Source organism: Schistocerca nitens, chromosome 5 (genome assembly GCF_023898315.1).
Source record: "Schistocerca nitens isolate TAMUIC-IGC-003100 chromosome 5, iqSchNite1.1, whole genome shotgun sequence".
Taxonomy (NCBI): Eukaryota; Metazoa; Arthropoda; class Insecta; order Orthoptera; family Acrididae; genus Schistocerca; species Schistocerca nitens.
Genome location: NC_064618.1, coordinates 280,361,001 through 280,381,784, shown reverse-complemented (window position 1 = coordinate 280,381,784; position 20,784 = coordinate 280,361,001). Strand labels below are relative to the sequence as shown.

The 20,784-nt window shown below is 42.7% G+C and overlaps 1 protein-coding gene across 1 annotated transcript in view; it reads right to left on the bottom strand.

The window, feature by feature from the left end:
- LOC126259933 (venom serine carboxypeptidase) overlaps positions 1–20,784 on the bottom strand; it is a 136,046-nt gene that overhangs the window by 24,721 nt on the left and 90,541 nt on the right. Inside the window, exon 5 of the mRNA XM_049957025.1 lies at positions 864–1,030. Coding sequence (XP_049812982.1) covers positions 864–1,030 — 167 coding nt within the window. The remainder of the gene's footprint in view (positions 1–863; positions 1,031–20,784) is intronic.

The window sequence follows — 20,784 nt, the reverse complement described above, 5'->3', positions numbered from 1 at the left end:
ATTTCCTACATTTTTGTATTTTCTTCTTTCATCAATTAAATTCAATATTTCTTCTGTCACCCAAGGATTTCTACTAGCCCTTGTCTTTTTACCTACTTGATCCTCTGCTGACTTCACTACTTCATCCCTCAAAGCTATCCATTCTTCTTCTACTGTATTTCTTTCCCCCATTCTTGTCAATTGTTCCCTTATGCTCTCCCTGAAACTCTAATATCACATTATTCAATGTATATTCTTTTAGGAGTTTAGGCTCAACATGATATGTCTTTTTGTCAGTCTCAACATTTTCAATGAGGAAGGTGTTTTGCCTGCCTGCCTTTCCTTAGTCTGAAACTTTCAATGTTAGTTCTGTCTCTCAGATCTGTGAGCAATATGAACCTTGTAAAAAAACAATTAGGAAAGTTACAAATGATAGTATCTGGCAGCAGATATACTTGGGACTGCATTCATCAAAGTTGTATTACATCAAGAAGTTGTACAGAAATATTGTGTTGGATATGCACTTTAAGAACCAATAGCTCCTTTGGTTCGAATTAAGAAGAGGAAAAAATCCTGTTTCAAAAGATTAAATTCAGTTTCATAGGTTCACAGTTTTCCCCATGCCTTATGTTTCAGTCTTATACAAATAAAATATTTTCTTTCAGCAACAGTTTCTTTATAGACTGGCCTAATACTGTAACATTGTGTCACAATATACATCATTCAAGAGCCTTTAATTTGCTGAAGTACAGTAACATATTTGGACTCAGGATAACAATAAAACTTAGGATATCACAATAACTACGATTAATAAAAAGCTAATGCCACAATTATAGCAACAGAAAACATACTAGAGGCATAAAGATGGTAAGTAACTGTCTTACGTGAAAAGCTGCATCCCAGTTCTTTTCTTGAATATACTTCACTCCAAGCTCCTCTCTTTCATGGAATAAATCTCTGCCCTTACTATCTATCAATCCCAGTTGATAGAGGTAGTCACCATATTTCAGCATATGCTCAGGATCTGACAGACCATTACCAATAGCCATACCTGAAATTAGAAAACAATACAAAATTAGTTTCAGCAGATAAACCTTTTGCACTTTACAACAATACTGTAGAAAGAGTACAGTAGGGTGAAGATGAGATGGGTAATGTGATACTGTGAGAAGAAGTAGACAGAGCACTGAAATGAGGCATCTGGAGTAGAGCACATCTCCAAATTATTAACATCCTTGGTAGAACTAAGAACCACCTTGTATGCATGATACACGAGACAAGCGAAATTCCCTTGGATATCAAGAAAAATGTAATAACTCCAATAACAAAAAATGTCTGAGCTGACAGGTGTGAGTATTGCAGAGGCCATGGCGAACACTATTGATAACAGGAAGTGAAAGCCATGAAAGTATGTTAGTGGACAGGGACACCCACAACACAAAGTGCTAAGAATAAAAGCAGTTTTAGGAAATCTAGGAAGAGGCAGAAAACCTTGCCAGCAAGTAGGTCAAAGCAAGTGGGGGGTGGGGGCCACATCTGTGGAGGGAGACATGTCCCCCACCCCCCATCCCAGCTGACAAAGCAGTTAATTAATAATGCTCTCCTAAACAGATGAGGAGGAAAATGACAAACAAATATAGGAAATTAAAGTGGTGTAAAGCTGGCCTGGCTATCAATCATATATGACAGCACTGCAAAATACTGATGTGAATGGGGCAATCTGGGGAAGATCCATTTGGGTTCAGCAGAAATGTAAGAACACATGGGATAATACTATAATTTCTCAGGTTTTCTCAGCATGATTGATTAATAGTAAGCTTCTGGTTGCTCTGCCGTGTCATCAAGATATTGTGCATAAAATGGAAACAACTCTGCAGAACATCTGGAAGCACACTATTACTGGATAATACTGACAATACAACTTATTTCAGAAAATGGGCTCAAGAAAAGCACACACACAACCTTCTGACAATGTTTACCAGAGCACACTGTTCAAAATTTTGAAGCTATTGAGGACCAAACAGAAGGAGCAAAACGTTATGCTCAATTTTTATAACATTCAGAATTCAGCTATAAAAGTCTTAATTCAAAGAGCCTAGATGAGGAGGGAGAAAACATTGTGGAGATCGAGGTTTGAATAGGATAAGCAACTTCAAATGACTACATCCACATCTGTACCTGCATACCACTGCATTGCATGGCACAGGGTACTTCCCACTATACCATTTATCAATTATTAGAGCTTTTCCCCATTCCACTCCTCTACAGAACGCAAGAAGAATGACTGCTTAAACACCTCTGTGTGTACTGTAATTAGTCTAATCTTCTCTTCATGATTCCTGTAGGAGCAATCACAGGGAGTTTTAGTATATTCCTAGATTCCATTTTACAAGTTTTCTAAGTCGGCTTTTGTAAGATAGTTTGTGTACCTTTAAGCACCTGCTATTTCAGTTCTTTTGGCATTTCTGTGAAAATCCTGGGTCAAACAAACCTGTGAGAATTTGTGCTGTCCTCCACTGTATACGTTCAACACCACCTGTTAGTTCTATTTCATGGTGGTCGCACACAATATAGCAATATTCGAGGATGAGTTGTACAAGTGTTTTGTGGTAATCTCCTTTGTAAACTGACTGCATTTCTCTAGTATTTCACCAATGAACCACAGTCTGCCAAATGTTTCACCTACAATTGAGCCTATGTGATCAGTCCATTCCATGCCCCTACAAATTGTTACACCCACATATTTGCATAAGTTGACCAATTCAAAATTTACCTCACTAACATTGTAGTCATATGATACTATGTTATTTCATGTTGTGTAGTGCAAAATTTTAAATATCTGAACATTTAAAGTAAGTTGCAAATCTTTGCACCACTTTGAAATATTACCAAGATCTGACAGAATACTTGTGCAACTTTTTTTCAGACAGTACTTCATTACTGATAACTTCATGTACAAAAAGTCTGAGGTAAGTACAGACATTCTCTGCAAGATCATTAATACAAAACATGAACAGCAAGGATCCCAAAACACTTCCCTGGAACACACTGAACATTACTTCTACATTTGTCTATGACTCTCCATCCAAGATAAGTGTCTTCCCCACCAAGAAATCTTCAATCCGATTGTGTATCTTTGTGCCCCCATATAATTGTACTTTTGATAATTAGTGTATGTGTGGTAGTGGGTCAAATGTCTTTTGAAAGTCCAGAAACACTGCACCTATCTGACTGCCTTGATAAATGACTGGTGTGGAAAGCACCAGATGGGTTTTACATTGTAAATGTTTTTGGAATTCTCAGAATACAAGTATCTTCTACGATACTACATCAAATGGATGTCAAGGATATTGGATAGTAGTTTTATGGGTCACTTCTGGTGCCCTTCTTGTAGATGGGTTTGACATGTATTTTCTTCCATCCACTGGGTACAGCGTTTTATTCGAGGAATCTGTGGATATTATAGTTAATTCTGTAAAGGATCTGATACGGATTCCATTTATCCCCGAAGCTTTGTTCAGTTTTAATTACTTCAGCTGTTTCTCAATGCCACCAAGTCACATATCTATCTCTCATTCTTGTAATAGAATAGTAATTAAATTGCAGCAATACTCCCAGACATTCCTTTGTAAAGGAACATTTGAAAACTGAAGTAAGCATTTCTACTTTTGCTTTGCTATTCTCAATTTCGGTTTTTCTCATTCACAAGTGTCTGGACACTTACTGTGGTTTCACAGCCACACACAACCAGGATATCTTTGCGTTGTGTGAGAGCTTTATTATTCCACTACAGTACTTATTGAAGGCTTCACATGTTGTGCTTTTCACAGACAAATGCATTTTATTTGGCATCTCTCTGTCTGTAGCTCTATTCTAACAATATTATGAAAAGGATAGCTGCTACTCACCATATAGTGGAGATGCTAAGCTGTGGATAGGCACAACAAAGAGACTGTCACAAGCTTTGGCCAACAAGGCCCCTGTCAAAAATAAAACACACACACACACACACACACACACACACACACACACATGACCAAAGCCTCTCTGGCAGCTGTGAATCCACACCATGAGCAGCAGCCACAGTGCATGGTGGGAGGGGCAACTGGGTGGGGGTAAGGAGGCTAGGGCAGGGAGAGGGAGGGATAGTGCGGTAGGGCTGACTGGATGCGTTTGTGGAATAGAGGGTTGTGAAGTTTTGGAAGGGGAACAGGCAAGGGCTAGATGGATGAGGACAATGACTAACCAAGGTTGAGGCCAGGAGGGTTACAGGGACATAGGATATATTGCCGAAAACTTATTTTCTGACAGTTTTTTGTTGTGCCTCTCTGCGACTCCGCACTTCCACTATAAGGTGAGTAGCAACTATCCTGTTCATAATATTGTTACATTCCATCCTGGGTTTTCCATTGTTGGATTTTGCCTGATGGCTTTTCTTCCATCCTAACCCAGTGCTGTTTTCTTTTGTTACTATTTTCTAATGCATCACTATCCTCAATGACCATCCTTCTTTCTCTTCTTCCTTGTGTTCCTCTTGTCACCTTACAAATCTCACTGCATGTTCTACTTATGAACCACACTACCGTATCAGCCACGCACAACAGACAGCTACAAGACTACACCAATTGTTGGTGCGGCATCTTATGTCCCACATTACCACATTACTCTCACCAATATCATTAATCCTATACCTTCAAACTGATCACTCTCACTGCATCACTCACATGTATTTTTGCACATTATTTCCTGCACCTCTCCGGTGCCACATGATCTTTTATCTCGTCCTACCATCCCCTCCCCACACCCCCAATCATTCTATCCCAGTTTGCACCTACTAATTTCACCTCATTCAGTCACAAATGTGATCCCCCTCCTTCACACTCATCCACCTTCAGACCTGCAACCCACACTAAAATATATTTTTATTTGTATCTTTTCTTTGATCTCATTGTGACTTCATGGCAATTTTGGTGGATTTTCGCCTTTCAGTATCATTGTACTCCCTCAGATTTAATTTATTTTCCCCCTTTTTCACGTGTTTCATGATTTTTCCCATGCATTTGGGTGTCTTTTTGCGAATTTTTTGGACATAATTCTGTGTCATTTATGTATTTTTTCATGTTTATTTCCACCACCATGGATCCTTGCTCCTTCCATATGCATCAATGCAGAAAAGTTTCCTTATCCCCAGCCAGAACCCAGCCCCACATATTGTTGCTGCATTGTTAATGACCCCAAATGGTTTTACCATCAAATTACCCATCTCCGGCTGTCACCCTTCCTTCCAAAATGACCTCCCTATGTTCAGAATCCACCGATCCTTAGCCCTCACCAACATAGTCCTGCAAGACCATATCAATCAAGCTCAGACCTCCTTGTAATACCTTCTTTCCATCCGTAATATTCTCCTTCTATGCAATCCCAAATTCCTGGACCCCATAACACACAAACTCTTGTCATCCAGGAACTAGAGCAACATGCACAATGCCACCTCAAAAAGCTCTCCACTGTGCTCACTTCCTACTCCCACCTTTGAGTACCACTACCCACCACCTCTGCAACAACCTCCAAACCTCTTCCGCGTCCCCTCACAGCCGACAAACCCTGTCTTATAGACCTACTACATTTACCCTATCCTCCAAAACTCACTCCCACCACCACACAGAATCCAGAACCTAAACAGACCTGAAACACTGTCATGAACCTTTCCTCCAGAAGCCTTAGCTCCACAGAAACATCAGTCCTTTCCATAGGCCTCACCTTTTGTCCCACTCCCAAATTCAATCATGCAGGACTTGTTAATGACTTCTATCCTTTTCCTGGTCCCTACAGTGGAAACACTTCTTCACTACCAACCCTACCAATTAGACTCTACCAATGATCAAAGCTGAACCCTGCCTGACTCAGTTCACTCCTCCAGCCAACTGTGATCCATTTGCACTGAGCCCAGATCACCCCCTGATAACTTTCCCCAAATCCCTCAACATGCAAACTAACCGTTCATCCACAGAAAGAACTGCAACCACCACCTAAAAACTGATTCTGACCTTATAATCCTACCTGCCGACAAAGGCTCTACTGCTACTGTTTTGAACAGCAAGGATTACCTAGCAGAAGAACTCACCAACTGTCAGATTCATCCACCTACAAACCCTGGCACAGTGACCCCATTTCAGAAATTCAGCAGGATCTCCAGTCTCTCCCGAAATCCTTAGGCCTGTCCTAGATGCTCTCCCCCACAGTCCATCTCTCTCCTCATCCCCTACCATTCCCCACACTCCTACCTTCTACATGCTTCCAAAGACCATAAACCCAACCACCAAGGACACCCCGTTGTGGCTGGTTACTGTATTCTCAGTGAGAGAATGGCAGCTCTCGTAGACCACCACCTTTAGCCTATTACCTGGAATCTAACTTCCTATATAAAAGATACCAATTATTTCCTCCACTAACTCCCAATGGTTCCTGTTCCTTTACCACAAAGTGCCCTTCTCGTCACTATTGATGCCACCTCCCTTCACACTAACATCCCTAATGCCCATGGCCTTAACACTATTGAACACTACCTTTCACAACACCCAACAGATTCCAAACCAACAACCTCCTTCCTAGTCACTATAACCAACTATATCCTCACCCACAATGACTTCTCCTTTAAAGGCATTACCTACAAACAAATCTGGGTTACAGCTATGGGCACCCGCATGGCATCATCCTATGCCAACCTATTCATGGGCCATCTACAGAAATCCTTCCTAATTGCCCCCTGCTGACATTTTTGTGATCTGGATCAAGAGTAAGGACCCCTATCCACATTCCTACAGAGCCTCAATACCTCCCCCATTCACTTCACCTTGTCCTACTCAACCCAACAAGCTACCTTCTTAGCTCTTGACCTCCAACTCAAAGATGGCTACATTAGTACCTCTGTCCATATCAAACATACTAACCACCAGAAATATCCTCACTTCCATAGCTGCCACCCATTCCATACTAAGAAGTCTCTTCCATACAGTCTAGCCACCAGTGGTCTTCAGATTTGCAGTGAAGAGCGGTTCCTCTCAAAATATACTGAGGGTCTCACTGAGGCCTTTACAGATTGTAATAATCCTCCCAACCTTGTACAAAAAAAATCTCCTATGCCTTATCTTTCCAGTCAGCCACCATCTCCGAAAGTCTTGCCATCCAGCCACAGAGGAGCATTTCCCTCATAACTTAGTACCACCCGTGACTGGAGCAGCTGAATTACATTCCCCACCAAGGTATCGACTACCTCTTGTTGTGCCCTGACATGAGAAATGTCTTGACCACTATCCTTTCCACAACTGTCCCAGTGGTATTCTGCTGCCCACTAAACCTACACAATATACGCATCCATCCCAACACAACCCCTGCTCCTAACCCCTTACCTCATGGCTAATATCCCTGTAATAGACCTGGATGCAAGATTTGTCCCATATGTCTTCCTACAACCACCACCTACTACAATCTAACATTGTCTATCCCATCAAAGGCAGGACTACCTGTGAAACCAGTCATCTGATCTACAAGCTAAGTTGCATTCTATGTGGGCATGACAACCAACAAGCTCTGTGTCTGCATGTATGGCCACTGACAAACTGTTGTCAAGAAACAACTGGACCACCCTATTGCTGAGCACACTGGCCAATATGATGTTCTTCATTGAAATGACTGCTTCATAGCCTGTGCGATATGGACCCTTCCCACCAGCACCAGCTTTTCTGAATTGCAAAGGTTTGTTTGTTTTTTGTTTGTTTTGTTTTGTGGCGCAAAACAACTGGGGTCATACGTGCCCAAGTCAAAACTATAGAACACGAAGACATAGAGGAGTTCAAATGACTATACATCAATCCCAACTGACATAATAGAAGACAGCTAACAACAGGCACATGGAAAAAGAGCTAAAAGAGACACCATACAGAAATGGAGGCCCAAAACTAAAACTTAAATGGTCTTTGCCATATTGATTTGGTACATAAAAATTAAAATGTGGACAACAGCCCACATGCCATTTGCTAAAATGGCTGATAACTCAGATGGCAAACCCAAACGGGAACATAAAAGGTCAAAAAATGGACATTCCATCAGGAAGTGGCAGACAATTAATACTTGGGCGCAATTTGTACAAGGTGGCGGGGTAGCTCCACTTAGCAAATGAAAATGGCTAAATAGGCAGTGCCCAATATGTAGCCGAGTTAAAATAACCTCCTTCCGGCGGGAGGGCCGAGAGGAGGTAGTCCAAGCTGCTGGGAGAGGTTTAATAAGCCAGAGCTTATTCCCATGAAGGTAGGACCATTGGCGATACGAAAGGGACACCATCTCCTGACAGACAGCAACACAGAGATCATCGGAAGACATAACCAGGAACCCACATAAACATCATACTGTCTCCACCAAGAGTGAGAAAGTGGCAGTGTTCCTGGACCTGCTGCACTAAGGGGTGGGCAGTGTACAGTGCACACAGACTATGAAGGGCACTGAGTGAGTCTGAGCACAGGACAATTGGAAAGGCAGTGTTACCGGACATACTCCGTGGCCCGATGCAAGGTGAAGAGCTTGCCTGTAAATATTGAGGAGTGTGCCGGAAGCCCATATCTAAAGACACGGATGCCAATAATGAAGGCACACCCAATCCCATGGTCAGTCCAAGAGCCATCAGTGTATGCAAAAGTACTATCGTGAAATTCCAGGAAAAGGTTGTGAAACTGAAGGCGATAGACTGAGGCAGCAGAAGTGTCCTTAGGAAGCAAATGAAGGCCAAGGTAAACATCAGCCGCTTCATGAAGCCAAGATGGTGAAGGGTTCACACCCACCAGAAAAGATGCAGGCAGTGCGAAGTTAAGCCGCTGTAGCAAATGCCAAAAGTGGACTCCTGGAGGTAACAGAAGGACAAGCCACATACTGACAATCAAAGGAATCATCAAAGAAGGAGTCATAGGACGGGTGGCCACGCATGGCAGACAAACGGCATGCATACCTGTTGAGGACAAAGTCATGGTGGTAGGACAGTGGTAGTTCAGCAGCTTCAGCATACAGACTCTCAACCGGGCTGGTGTAAAAGGTGTCCATGGCCAAACAGATGCCACGATGGTGAATAGTGTTGAGACGGCGTAAGAGGGATGGGCGTGCAGACGCATAAACAAAGCACCCATAGTCTAGTTTCGAATGGACAAGGGTCTGGTGGTTCGATCGGCATCCCAGGAAGTACCACTGAGAACATGTAGGGCATTGAGAAACTACTTCAGTGGGCTGACAGGTAAGATACATGGGAGGACCAAGAGAGTTTCCTATCAAGCATGAGCCCCAGGAATGGAAGGGCAACAGGCCCAAGATGTAAAGATGGTGGGAGAAACCACTTGCAATGCCAGAAATTCATACAGACTGTATTGTCAGTGGAAAAGTGAAAGCCATTGTCGAGTCTCTAGGAGTAAAGATGATCAAGACACCGCTGAAGATGCTGCTCAGTGAGACAGGTCTGTGGAGAACTTCAATAGATGGTAAAATCATCAACAAAAAGGTAGCCGGAAGCGTCCGGTGGGAGACAGACCATGACAGGGTTAATGGCGATAGCAAAGAGGAAGACACTCAAGATGGAACCCTGAGGCACACCGTTTTCCTGGACAAAGGTGTTCAACAAGGCAGAAGCCCCATACACCCTGAAAACTCTATCTTGTAAAAATGCCTGAAGGTAACAGGGCAGGAAGCCTTGGAAGTCCCAAATGTAAAGAATAAGGAGGATGTCAGTTCTCCAGCAGGTGTTGTACGCCTTCTCCAAATGGCCAATAGTCTGGGACTTCTGCAGCAGAACGCTGCACTCGAAATCCACACTGTGCATTCATCAGTAAATTGTGAGAGTCGAGCCACCATACCAGCTGAGCGTGAATCATGTGTTCCATCACCTTGAAAACACAGCTGGTAAGAGAGATGGGGCGGTAGCTAGAAGGAAGGTTTTTGTCCTTACTGGGTTTAGGTATCGGTATGACAGTAGCTTAATGCCAGCATCCAAGAAATGTGCCCTCTGCCCAGATGCAGTTGTATGTGTTAAGCAGAAAGTGCTTGTCCGCAATAGATAGGTGCTGCAACATCTGAATGTGGACGGCATCCAACCGGGGTGGAGGATCAGGATGAACGGAAAGCATGATTGAGCTCCCTCATAGTAAAGGTGGCATTGTAGCACTCACGATTTGGAGAAGAGAAGGGTATCGGCCAAGCCGCCTCCACTTGTTTCCGATGGAGAAAGGCAAGGTGATAGTGGGAAGAGATTGAAACTTCTGCAAAATTGCGGACCAAGGTGTTGGAGATAGCAATAGGGTCCACGATAACTTCGTCTGCTACTGTGAGGCTGGAAACCGGTGAATGGATCTTGGTCCCAGAGAGCCGTCAGAGGTTGGCACACATGACAGAAGAAGGGGTAGAACTGTTAAAAGAACTTGTGAATGAAATTCGGCTAGCTCATTCGCTATCCTGAAGAACGCAATGACACTTTGCTCATATCTGTTTATAATGAATGCAGTTTGCCACCGTAGGATGGTGGTTAAAAATGCAGAGAGCATGTCTATGTGCGCAAATGGCATCACAGCATGTCACAGTCCACCAAGGGACGGGGACACAACGTGGTAAAGAGGAAGTGAGAGGAATGGAATGTTCTGCAGCAGTAAGGATAACGTTGGTGAGATAGTACACCGGGTCATCACAACTGGGGAAATCTTGTTCTTCAAAGGTCGCCAGTGAGGAATAAAGCTGCCAGTCAGCCTTAGTAAGCTGCCATTTGGGCATGCACGTGGATAGGGTAAAAGTCAGCAAATGGAGAGCACGCGGGAAATGGTCTCTTGAGTAGGTGTCAGAAAGAACGGACCACTCAAGGTGATGGGCAAGCTGGGCAGTGCAAAAGGATAGGTCCAAATGGGAATAGGTGTGTGAGTAATTGGAAAGAAAAGTGGGTGCTCCAGTGTTAAGGCATAAGAAGTTAATTTGATTAAGAAGGTCAGCCAAGAAGGCACCTCTCTGACAGGTCCTGGAAGAACCCCAAAGGGGATGATGTGCATTGAAGTACCCGAGTAGCAAAAATAGGGGAGGCAGCTGCCCAGTAAGGTGACAGAAGTCTGTCCTGGTGACATCAAATGGTGGAGGGACATAAATGGTACAGAGGGAAAAAGTCAGGCGGAGAAGGAAAAGGCGAACTGCAACAGCTTGAAGATTGGTAGTCAGGGAGATGGATTGACTATGGATGTCATCTGGTATGAGCAGCATGACGCCCCCACGAGATGGAATGCCGACCTCAGGGGGAAGGTCAAAAAGAATTGGGAAGTAATGTGAAAGCTCAAAGCGGTTGTGAGGGCGCAATTTCGTTTCCTTAAGGCAAAGTATAAGGGGATGCTGCGATGCTAAAAGCAGCCGTAAATCCTCTTTGTGGGACTGAAGGCTGCGAACGTTCCATTGGAGGACAGTCATGAAGAGGCAAAGATGTATGGGTGTCACCTCGGCGGCTGTCGAGTGACAGCCAGTGTAGAGTCGCTACTACAGGGCACAGAAGCAGGAGGATCCTGCTCCATGGGGTCCACAGAAGCATCAGCATGCTTGTGCGGTTGGTCTGTGGAGTCTAATACTGAAAAACGGTTGGTGGTGCACACCAGCGATACAGAGGCCGACCAGGCTAGGGTACCACATGGTGACACTGTCAATGAGAATCTTCAAGTTGGCGAAGGAGAAGACCGTTTGCCTTTGGTGGACTTCTTCAAGCCCTTCAGTATAGAGGAAGACTCAGGTGGTTTTTTGCTAGAGGAATGGAGGAAGTTTTCACAGGAGTACTCCTTCTGTCCTTTCCAGCCAACTGGTTGTGTAGCTGGTGGCTGCGCCCATTGAGGTGAGAGTTTGATGGCTTTTTGCACAGCTGGACTGGGGGATGGTGATGCTACCTCAGCACTGGGCGATTTCACAACCTCAGAGCTGAATTTTAGGTCACAAGTCTGTGTGGCCATGTCCTTCATGGAGCGAGGGGCAACAAGAACAGAATTATAGGTACTAGATGGGAGAACACAGGGTTTGCGACTAGCCAGTAACTTGTGAGCAACTCGGTAAGGCACCTTTTCCTTTACCTGGATCTCATGAACAGCCGACTCATCACGATACACTGGACAATCCTGAGAGGATTGCAGTTGATACTGTGAGGAGAAGGTGGTGGACAATCACCCTCGTGAAAATCCCTACCACAGGTGACACATTTGGCTGTGTGTAGACAAGACATTCTAGTGTTGTTGAAACAATGACACTGGTAGCAGCGCATCAGGTTTGGAATGTATGGCTGGATGGTGATAATTTCGTAACCTGCATTGAGCCTGGACTGAAGCACCACTCTATCAAGGGTGAGAAAAAGAGAGTGCGGGTGGGCACTACCGAGGAATCAACCTTTTTCATTACAAGATGGACAGCAATGACAGCTTGATCAGAGAGGTAAGATTGGATTTTGGCATCAGCTGTTGAGCAGCCTGGTGTAAATAACATCATGGGAAGAATTGAAAGTTCTATGGGCCTTGACATGAACAAGTTAACTGTGGAGAAGTGTGGCAGCAAACAGTTGTTTTGCTTGAGCATCAGAAGTGGTCTCCAAAAGCAAAGAGCCATTCCGTAAACGGGAGCAGGATTTCACAGGGCCAGCAATTGTATTAACACCTTTCTGAATAATAAACAGATTTACCATGGCGAAGGACTGACCATCTTCAGTAAGTGAGACCACGAGGAACTGTGGTGTAGTGGGAAGGGTCTTTGAATCGTTAGCCTCATTACGTTTGTGTTTTGTAGATTTCGAGTGGGAAGATGAATGAGTCATTGCGAGGAAATCCCCCATGATTGCCAGAGTTTCCAATGGCATGCTCTTTCCAACTGGGGGCCCCCTGCAGAAGGGCGCGCACCAACCTCAGGTGATCGTTCACATCTCATGTCACACCTCCTGAACACCTGACACAGAGACCAATTGGCAATTTGGGAAGGTAGTAGCTCAGGCAGTAACCCATCTCTGGGCCTGCCCTGCACTATGGGGTATGTGTGAACCCTACCTGTCGACCTGGGGCTGGGAATTAAACGTTACCCAGTCACTTGTTATGCATCAGACATGTGGGTGGCCTTCAGGAGTGCCCAGGGAGGAAGAAGGAAAAAAAGAGGATCCTCAAACACCTAAGTGGTGGAACGAGAGGAGAAGGGAAACAAAGAAAGGAAAAGGGAGCAAAAAACAAAGGTGAGACTGTTTGTACGTCAGCAACAGAATGCAGAACTTTCCCAATAATACCTGAACATGTTCCCCAATGCAGGGGAAAAAGAATAGCAAAGAGGATAGACATGCAGCACAGAAGGGAAAAAATGCTGCAAAGGCTGGGGCCCCATTGTGGACAAACATGAACCCGCCAAAGTGTGGCGAGCTCCCTGGGGTCGAACTGCAAAGGTGAGAACTCTCGCGCAAAATACTTCTCATTCCTGTAACCCTACTATCCTCAACCTTTGTTAGTCATTGCCCTCGCTCATCTAGCCCCTTTCCTGTTCCAATTCCAGCACTACAAAGCCCTCTATTCCACCAACACACCCAGTCTTATTACTTCTCTCCATTTCCGCTACCCCCCCCCCCCCTTCCTCCCTCCCGACAGCACCTAGCTGCCCTACCCTGTCTCCACCTTGCTGCCTCTGGATCTCGGGGTACTGGGTTCGATTTGCGGTCGGGTCAGGGATTTTCTCTGCCTGCGGACTTGGTGTTTGTGTTGTTCTCATCTCTTCTCTCATATATATATATATATATATATATATATATATATATATATATATCGTATCTCTCTCTCTCTCTCTCTCTCTCTCTCTCTCTCTCTCTCTCTCTCTCTCTCTCTCTCTCTCTCTCGTATCTCTCTCTCTCTCTCTCTCATATCTCTCCTATCTCGTATCTCTCCTATCTCGTATCTCTCCTATCTCTCATCTCATCTCATCATTATTATTTGAGACATGGAAATGGAAATATTGGGAACTTGTACAAGTGCTGATGACCACGATATTGAGTGCCCCACAAACCATCATCATCATCATCGTCTCCTCTTCACCTTATCTCTGCATGCTCTCCAGCTGGACTTCGGCATCCCCCACCCTACCCTGCTATCCCTGCCAATCCCCACCCCAGCCCAGCCTTCTTATCTACATCCAGGTGCCTCTCCCATCATGCGCTGCTCCTGCTGCTGCTGCTGATAGTCTGGCTTCAGCTGCCAGAGACTGTGGTCGTGTGTGTGTGAGTTGCATTTGCATGTGTGTGTGAATTTGAGTGTCTGTGTTGTCTATTTTTGACAGAAGTCTTGTTGGCCAAAATCTTATTTTGTGACAGTCTTTTTGTCATGCCTATCTGTGACGCAGCATCTCCACTATATGGTGAGCAGCAGCTATCCTTTTCATAGTATTATTACATTCAATTCTGGATTCTGTTTGATGTAGCCCTACTCTGTTTTATATCAATTATGCCGTAGTCTCTGTTTCTTCAGAAATTTCTTTACAGTGATTGTACACCGTTGGGGTCCCTCCCATCACAAACTGTTCTGCTGGGCACAGGTTTATCAAGTGCATGGTCAACTATTCTTTTAAACTTCAGCTATAGTTCCCCTGTAGGCTCGTGTTCTGAGTGAGCAGTTTCAAGTTCCTCACTGAGATATGACACTCTTTGTCTAGTTTGCTGAACATGTAACTCCTCTTGTTTTTGTTGTACTTTGGTAAACATTGTTGCTACAAATTGCCTCATAGTCATTGATACCAGTTTCAATGTGGACATCCTCAAACAGGTCAGGTCTATTTGCTGTCAAATCTGATATACTTCCATCATTAGTCTGGTTTCAGACTGTCAGTTCTAGGTAGTTTTCAGAGAAGGTAACCAGAAATGTCCCTTTAGGATGTCTTATCACACCCACCACTAAGAAAACTATCTATCCTGATTGATTGTTGGATGATTAAAGCTCCTGTGATGATGGGGGAACTTACAAACTTGTGAACTGAAGTTTTCTTTAAAGTTCCCAGTCACATCTGAGGGTGAGTCTGGTGATTGATAGAAGTGTTGAATTATAAGTTTCTGCCCACCCTTGATTTGGAGTCTTGCCTGAACAATGTTGCATACACTTCAACTTCTAGCTTGGTGGATTTGACTTTCTTGTCTGCTTTGAAAAATACACCACCTTAATTTCCCATTAACCTATCCTCCTGATACTTAAGTTGTGTCTAAAATTCTCACTACTATCAATTTTGGGTTGTAACTAGCTTTTTGTTCTTAGTATTACATGAGCTCCACTGCTTTTTAGGAGAACTTCAGACTCTGGCATTTTGTTGCACATACTTCAGCAGTGAATTTCAATACTATCTGTAGAAAGAAGGGATGGAGAGAGGGAGGCATTTCTTTGAATTTTACACTAATATTTCTGTGTCTTGTACAGCTATCATTATCTGGGATGGATGGAGAGTTTCAATGTAAAAAATTGTTGTATTCACTCCACACACAGTCAGCTACATTGATAACAGTCTCAGATGTGTAGTGCACACCTGACCCATTTAGTGGGAACCATAAGGCAGAAGTCTGGGAAGTATACGTGTAGCTTGTCACAGAAACTTCACATTCTGTGATTCAAGCTTCCTGCTTGTCTCTGAACCATTGTACTATGATCAGTTCTGGCGACAATGCCACAACAGATTAGAAACTGCGTTTAAACGCTGCAGGCGATGATGGTATTCTCCACCTTCTCTGCCAGTAGCAAGAATGATCAAAGTATGACACTGGAGCTCAGACGATAGGAACTGTTTGTTCCAACATGCACTATGATCTGCAGCTGGTTGCATCTTGTTCCCTCAATGGCGTCAGTAATTATACAGAGATGAAGGGAATTGGACAAGACAGAGTAGCGTGGAGAGCTGCATCAAATCATACTTCCGGCTGAAGACTACAGCTGCAACTACACAACCATGGATAATGTTATGTAGCAGTAGGTCACGAGCACAAAAAAATGAGAACTTTGAGCACATGATGGGCGAGGAGCAGTGAAGAGGAAAAGCTTCACCTTTCTCTCACAGGGCTAGGAGCCTACACCTGTGATGTGTGCTTCTGTGATAGCAGAACTGATGTAGTCGTAGGAATCACAGATCCAATCTTGTGGTGTGAGAGTCATACTCTAACACTGTGATGGATCATGATTAGTCTCTATACTCATTTAAAAGGACCAAAGAAAAAAAGAGCAACCCAAAGCAAAGCAGAGATCACAACGCATTTGGTGTAGTCTATCTGTAAACGAATGGACAAGCAGCGATCTTGGTGGAGGAAGTCGCCTTACCCAAAAGAACCCTGCGACTGCCATACAAGGATCAGTTGTCCATTTCCTGTCTAGCAGTTTAGTGCTGTGTACAGTGATTTACATTGATCTGTTCATGTGATTGTAGTTACCAGTGTCAGTCAGTTCAGTTTGTATATTTAACAATATACTTAGTTGTTCACAAGTAATGGATAAGCATACTACTTTGCGAGAAAATGTACACAGTATGAAGAAGAGAGAAAAGATCATTCAGTCATCTCTAACAAAATGACAGCTTGTATTAAAGAGTCGACACAAAGAAAAATTGGCTAATATTGTCAGTTCCTATCAAAGGGCTGCCATTTATACAAAAGTCAGCCTCATCACAATCGGATCATTATAAAGTTACATCAATATATACCACAGGGTTTACTGGAATTATCAAGAAAGAGAGCTAAGATTTTTGGGAGGAAACCCATCATTATAAACAGCTTTACAGATTGGTAATTCAACAAATGATGGAATTTTACATAAATTAAAAAATAGTGTGACCATTATGCAAATTACTTATTGCTGTAAAATAAAAAAAAATCAAATTTGCCTTTGCACAAAGATGTTTTGCGCAAGATGCTGCATGAAATGGAATTTATGGGGAAGAGATCTGTAAGTGGAAGAAAGATTCTAAGAGAAAACTGATGTAATTGACTGTTGATACAAATAAAGATTCAAAGAACTGTGACTGATGCTCAAACAACAGGAAACTGACTCGCATTGAGACTAGAAAATAGTGCATTGATAATGGCTAGGCACTAGCCAAAATCTGGATTTGCAAAATAAAACCTGCAAAAACAGACAACTGATTGCTGTGCTCTATCATTTATAAAACAAATAAAGGAATCAAGACAGCACGGCAGAAAGCTCTCTTATATTGACAAAACGTGGATGGATTGTTTCACCTTGTGCCAAAAACTCATGGTACACTATAATGTTCAAACTGAAGAACACAGTAAGCATAATGTTCAAATTTGACCACACTTGTCCAGCTTTTGCTGATCTTAGTGATCTGGAATGCTTCCGCTGGAATGACTGATTCTTAGTTTCATCATCATATCTGTAAACTCATGTTTCATCACACCTTATTACCCATTTCAGTAGTTCTGTATTGTTGTTGACTTCATCTGGAGACTCCTCAGTAACTTACATTCACTTCTGTGTCTATCTCTCTCTTTCTTTTTTGAAATTCAACAATTTTGGAACAAATTTACCTGAAACATCAAACTATTTCATGACATGACCCAATTGATATCCCTTCATCAGTGACATCTCGGACTGTGATTCAGTGATCATACACAGTCATTTCTTTCACTTTTTCATGATATCAAAGATGTGCTGGAGCATCAAGGGCACTTGTTACTGTCAATACCTTCATGACATTCTTCAAAACACTTGTAACACTCCTAAACCTTTTTTTTACTCATAACAGACTTGCCAAAAGCAATATTTAAATTCCTAGAACTTTAATCCCCTTCATTCCCCCCTTACAGCAAAATTTAATACAAATTCTCTGCTCCATTTTCATACACAATCAATAATCACTGATATTACAAAACACAAATAACCTTACTACAGCTAACAACAGACTAAATATCCAATATGCTTAACACTGCACCAATAATTATCACACACGTTTACCATCATAAAGACAAAACAATTGTAAGAAACAAACACAACACACGAGATTTTTATTTCTCTATTACTTTTTGAACATTTCTCACATGGTAAGAATTACGGTGTTTCAACACAGCCCTATAAAGAACAGACAGTGTAGGAATAAGTCTTTAAATCAACAAAATAATTGTATTGAATTTTACTGAAAATCCTGTTGGAATGTATCCATCACGTTAGGAGGAGATAGCAGACGAAAATGGATTTTGTTCTATATTTGTAGTAGATAGCACAGTCACTCACAGTTTCCAAGAGGGAGAAAGATTCAAAACTTGCTGTTTTGAGCTGAGGTTGTTTTGGGGAGGAGACCAGACAGTGAGGTCATCGGTCTCATTGGATTGGGGGAAGGAAGTCGGCCGTGCCCTTTCAAAGAAATCAGCCTGACATTTGCCTGGAGCAATTTAGGAAAATCACGGAAAACCTAAATCAGGACGGCCGGACGCGGGATTGAACTGTCGTCCTTCCGAACTTGAGTCCAGTGTGCTAACCACTGTGCCACCTCACTCTGCTGTTTTGACATAAGCGATTTGGTGAGCTTGAAAATGTGTCCTGTCCCAAGAACTAAATTTGACAAGAAGTACTCAGAACTTATTGTATCTCAAAATATCAAAATATCAAAATATCAATAGTTAGCCGGCCGCGGTGGTCTCGCGGTTCTAGGCGCGCAGTCCGGAACCGTGCGCCTGCTACGGTCGCAGGTTCGAATCCTGCCTCGGGCATGGATGTGTGTGATGTCCTTAGGTTAGTTAGGTTTAAGTAGTTCTAAGTTCTAGGGGACTGATGACCACAGTAGTTGAGTCCCATAGTGCTCAGAGCCATTTGAACGATATCTTAGTATCTGCAAGGTAAATTACTTTGGTACCTAAACAGTAAGCATATCTGAATACTATGTGCATGATACTATGCCATCTTTTTGATTGAATGATCTGAAATAAAATTCTCTTGTGGTTAAATTCAGGCCACCCAATGGGTTACGAAATTAAACTAGAAATTATTAACAAAAATAATTTATTCATACTTCGATTATATATTAGCTTTAAATTGGAAATTATAATTTCTAAAATATGAAAAAAGTTTGGAATGACTAAGAAAATATTGCTGGACATCTGTATAAATGCCACATTAATACCCTTTGGAGAGGAGGAACAGGGAATAAACTTTAAAAAAGGAGTACACAAATTCGATGGCTTGTAGAACTATTTGCTTATAAAATTTCACATCTATTAACATTAATGAACTTATTGCATTACTATCATTAGTTTTATTTTTTACTGTTAACCGACATAGCTGAAGCTGAAGAGAATGTGTTTTGAAAATAAACGGATTGAGTGCCAAATAGGAGGAACAAAGTTAGAACAGGTGGACGGTTTCAAGTACTTAGGATGCATATTCTCACAGGATGGCAACATAGTGAAAGAACTGGAAGCGAGGTGTAGCAAAGCTAATGCAGTGAGTGCTCAGCTACGATCTACTCTCTTCTCCAAGAAGGAAGTCAGTACCAAGACTAAGCTATCTGTGCACCGTTCAATCTTTCGACCAACTTTGTTGTATGGGAGCAAAAGCTGGGTGCATTCAGGTTACCTTATCAACAAGGTTGAGGTTGCGGATATGAAAGTAGCTAGGATGATTGCAGGTACTAGTAGATGGGAACAATGGCAGGAGGGAGTCCACAATGAGGAAATCAAAGAAAAACTGGGAATGAACTCTATAGATGTAGCAGTCAGGGCGAACAGGCTTAGATGATTGGGTCATGTTACACGCATGGGAGAAGCAAGGTTACCCAAGAGACTCATGGGTTCAGCAGTAGAGGGTAGGAGGAGTCGGGGCAGACCAAGGAGAAGGTACCTGGATTCGGTTAAGAATGATTTTGAAGTAACAGGTTTAACATCATAAGAGGCACAAATGTTAGCACTGAATAGGGGATCATGGAGGAATTTTATAAGGGGGCTATGCTCCAGACTGAACACTAAAAGGCATAATCAGTCTTAAATGATGATGATGATGATTTTTTTTTTTGCTTTGTTAGCTGAAGTATAGACTGAGGCCAGCATACAGTGTACAACTAGATGAATGTGGAAAACCTCCCAAAACCATCTTAATATTCACCAGTAGAACCGACTTAGCAGCCTAGGACTGCACAAAGGTGATCCTCATCTCTCCAGTTCATCACAATGTTATGCAGCATGCCAACTGGAAAGCAGAATTTGTGACATTATGTGACGCTGTGTTGCATCCATACACTAAAACCTGAAGAGACATCATTTCAACCTTGAAATTTCGTACTTTTCTTCTTCCTCGTCTAGTGCAGAAAATGGTATTTTCTTTCTTTGACTGAAGTGTTTGGTATTAAGTATAGATGTATACAGCTACAATACAGCACAGCAGTGTTCTTCCAAGTGTACTACAATAGCTCTGTCACAATGGCAGCCAGTTATTGTGTGCTAATGTACTACAGCCCACTGTAGATATGTGCTAAAATTATACCATTTCACTTCGAATGTGAACTAGAAATCACACTAAAATTACACCATTTCTCTTCAAATGTGTGCTGGTGTGTAAATAAAATAGCTGAAAACAGGTTTTGTAGTGCTCTCTCCATGAGAACTAGACACCAGTGTCACGTACTGAAACGAGTCAACTGCACTATGATCAACTCAGAGAATCGATGCAGTTGTCTGTTTTCTACTGTGCTTGCTCTGATGTGACATCATCCCATCCAGCACTACAGGTGCTACATTGCTCACAGTATCAGGTCAGTATTTTTGTTTGAAAT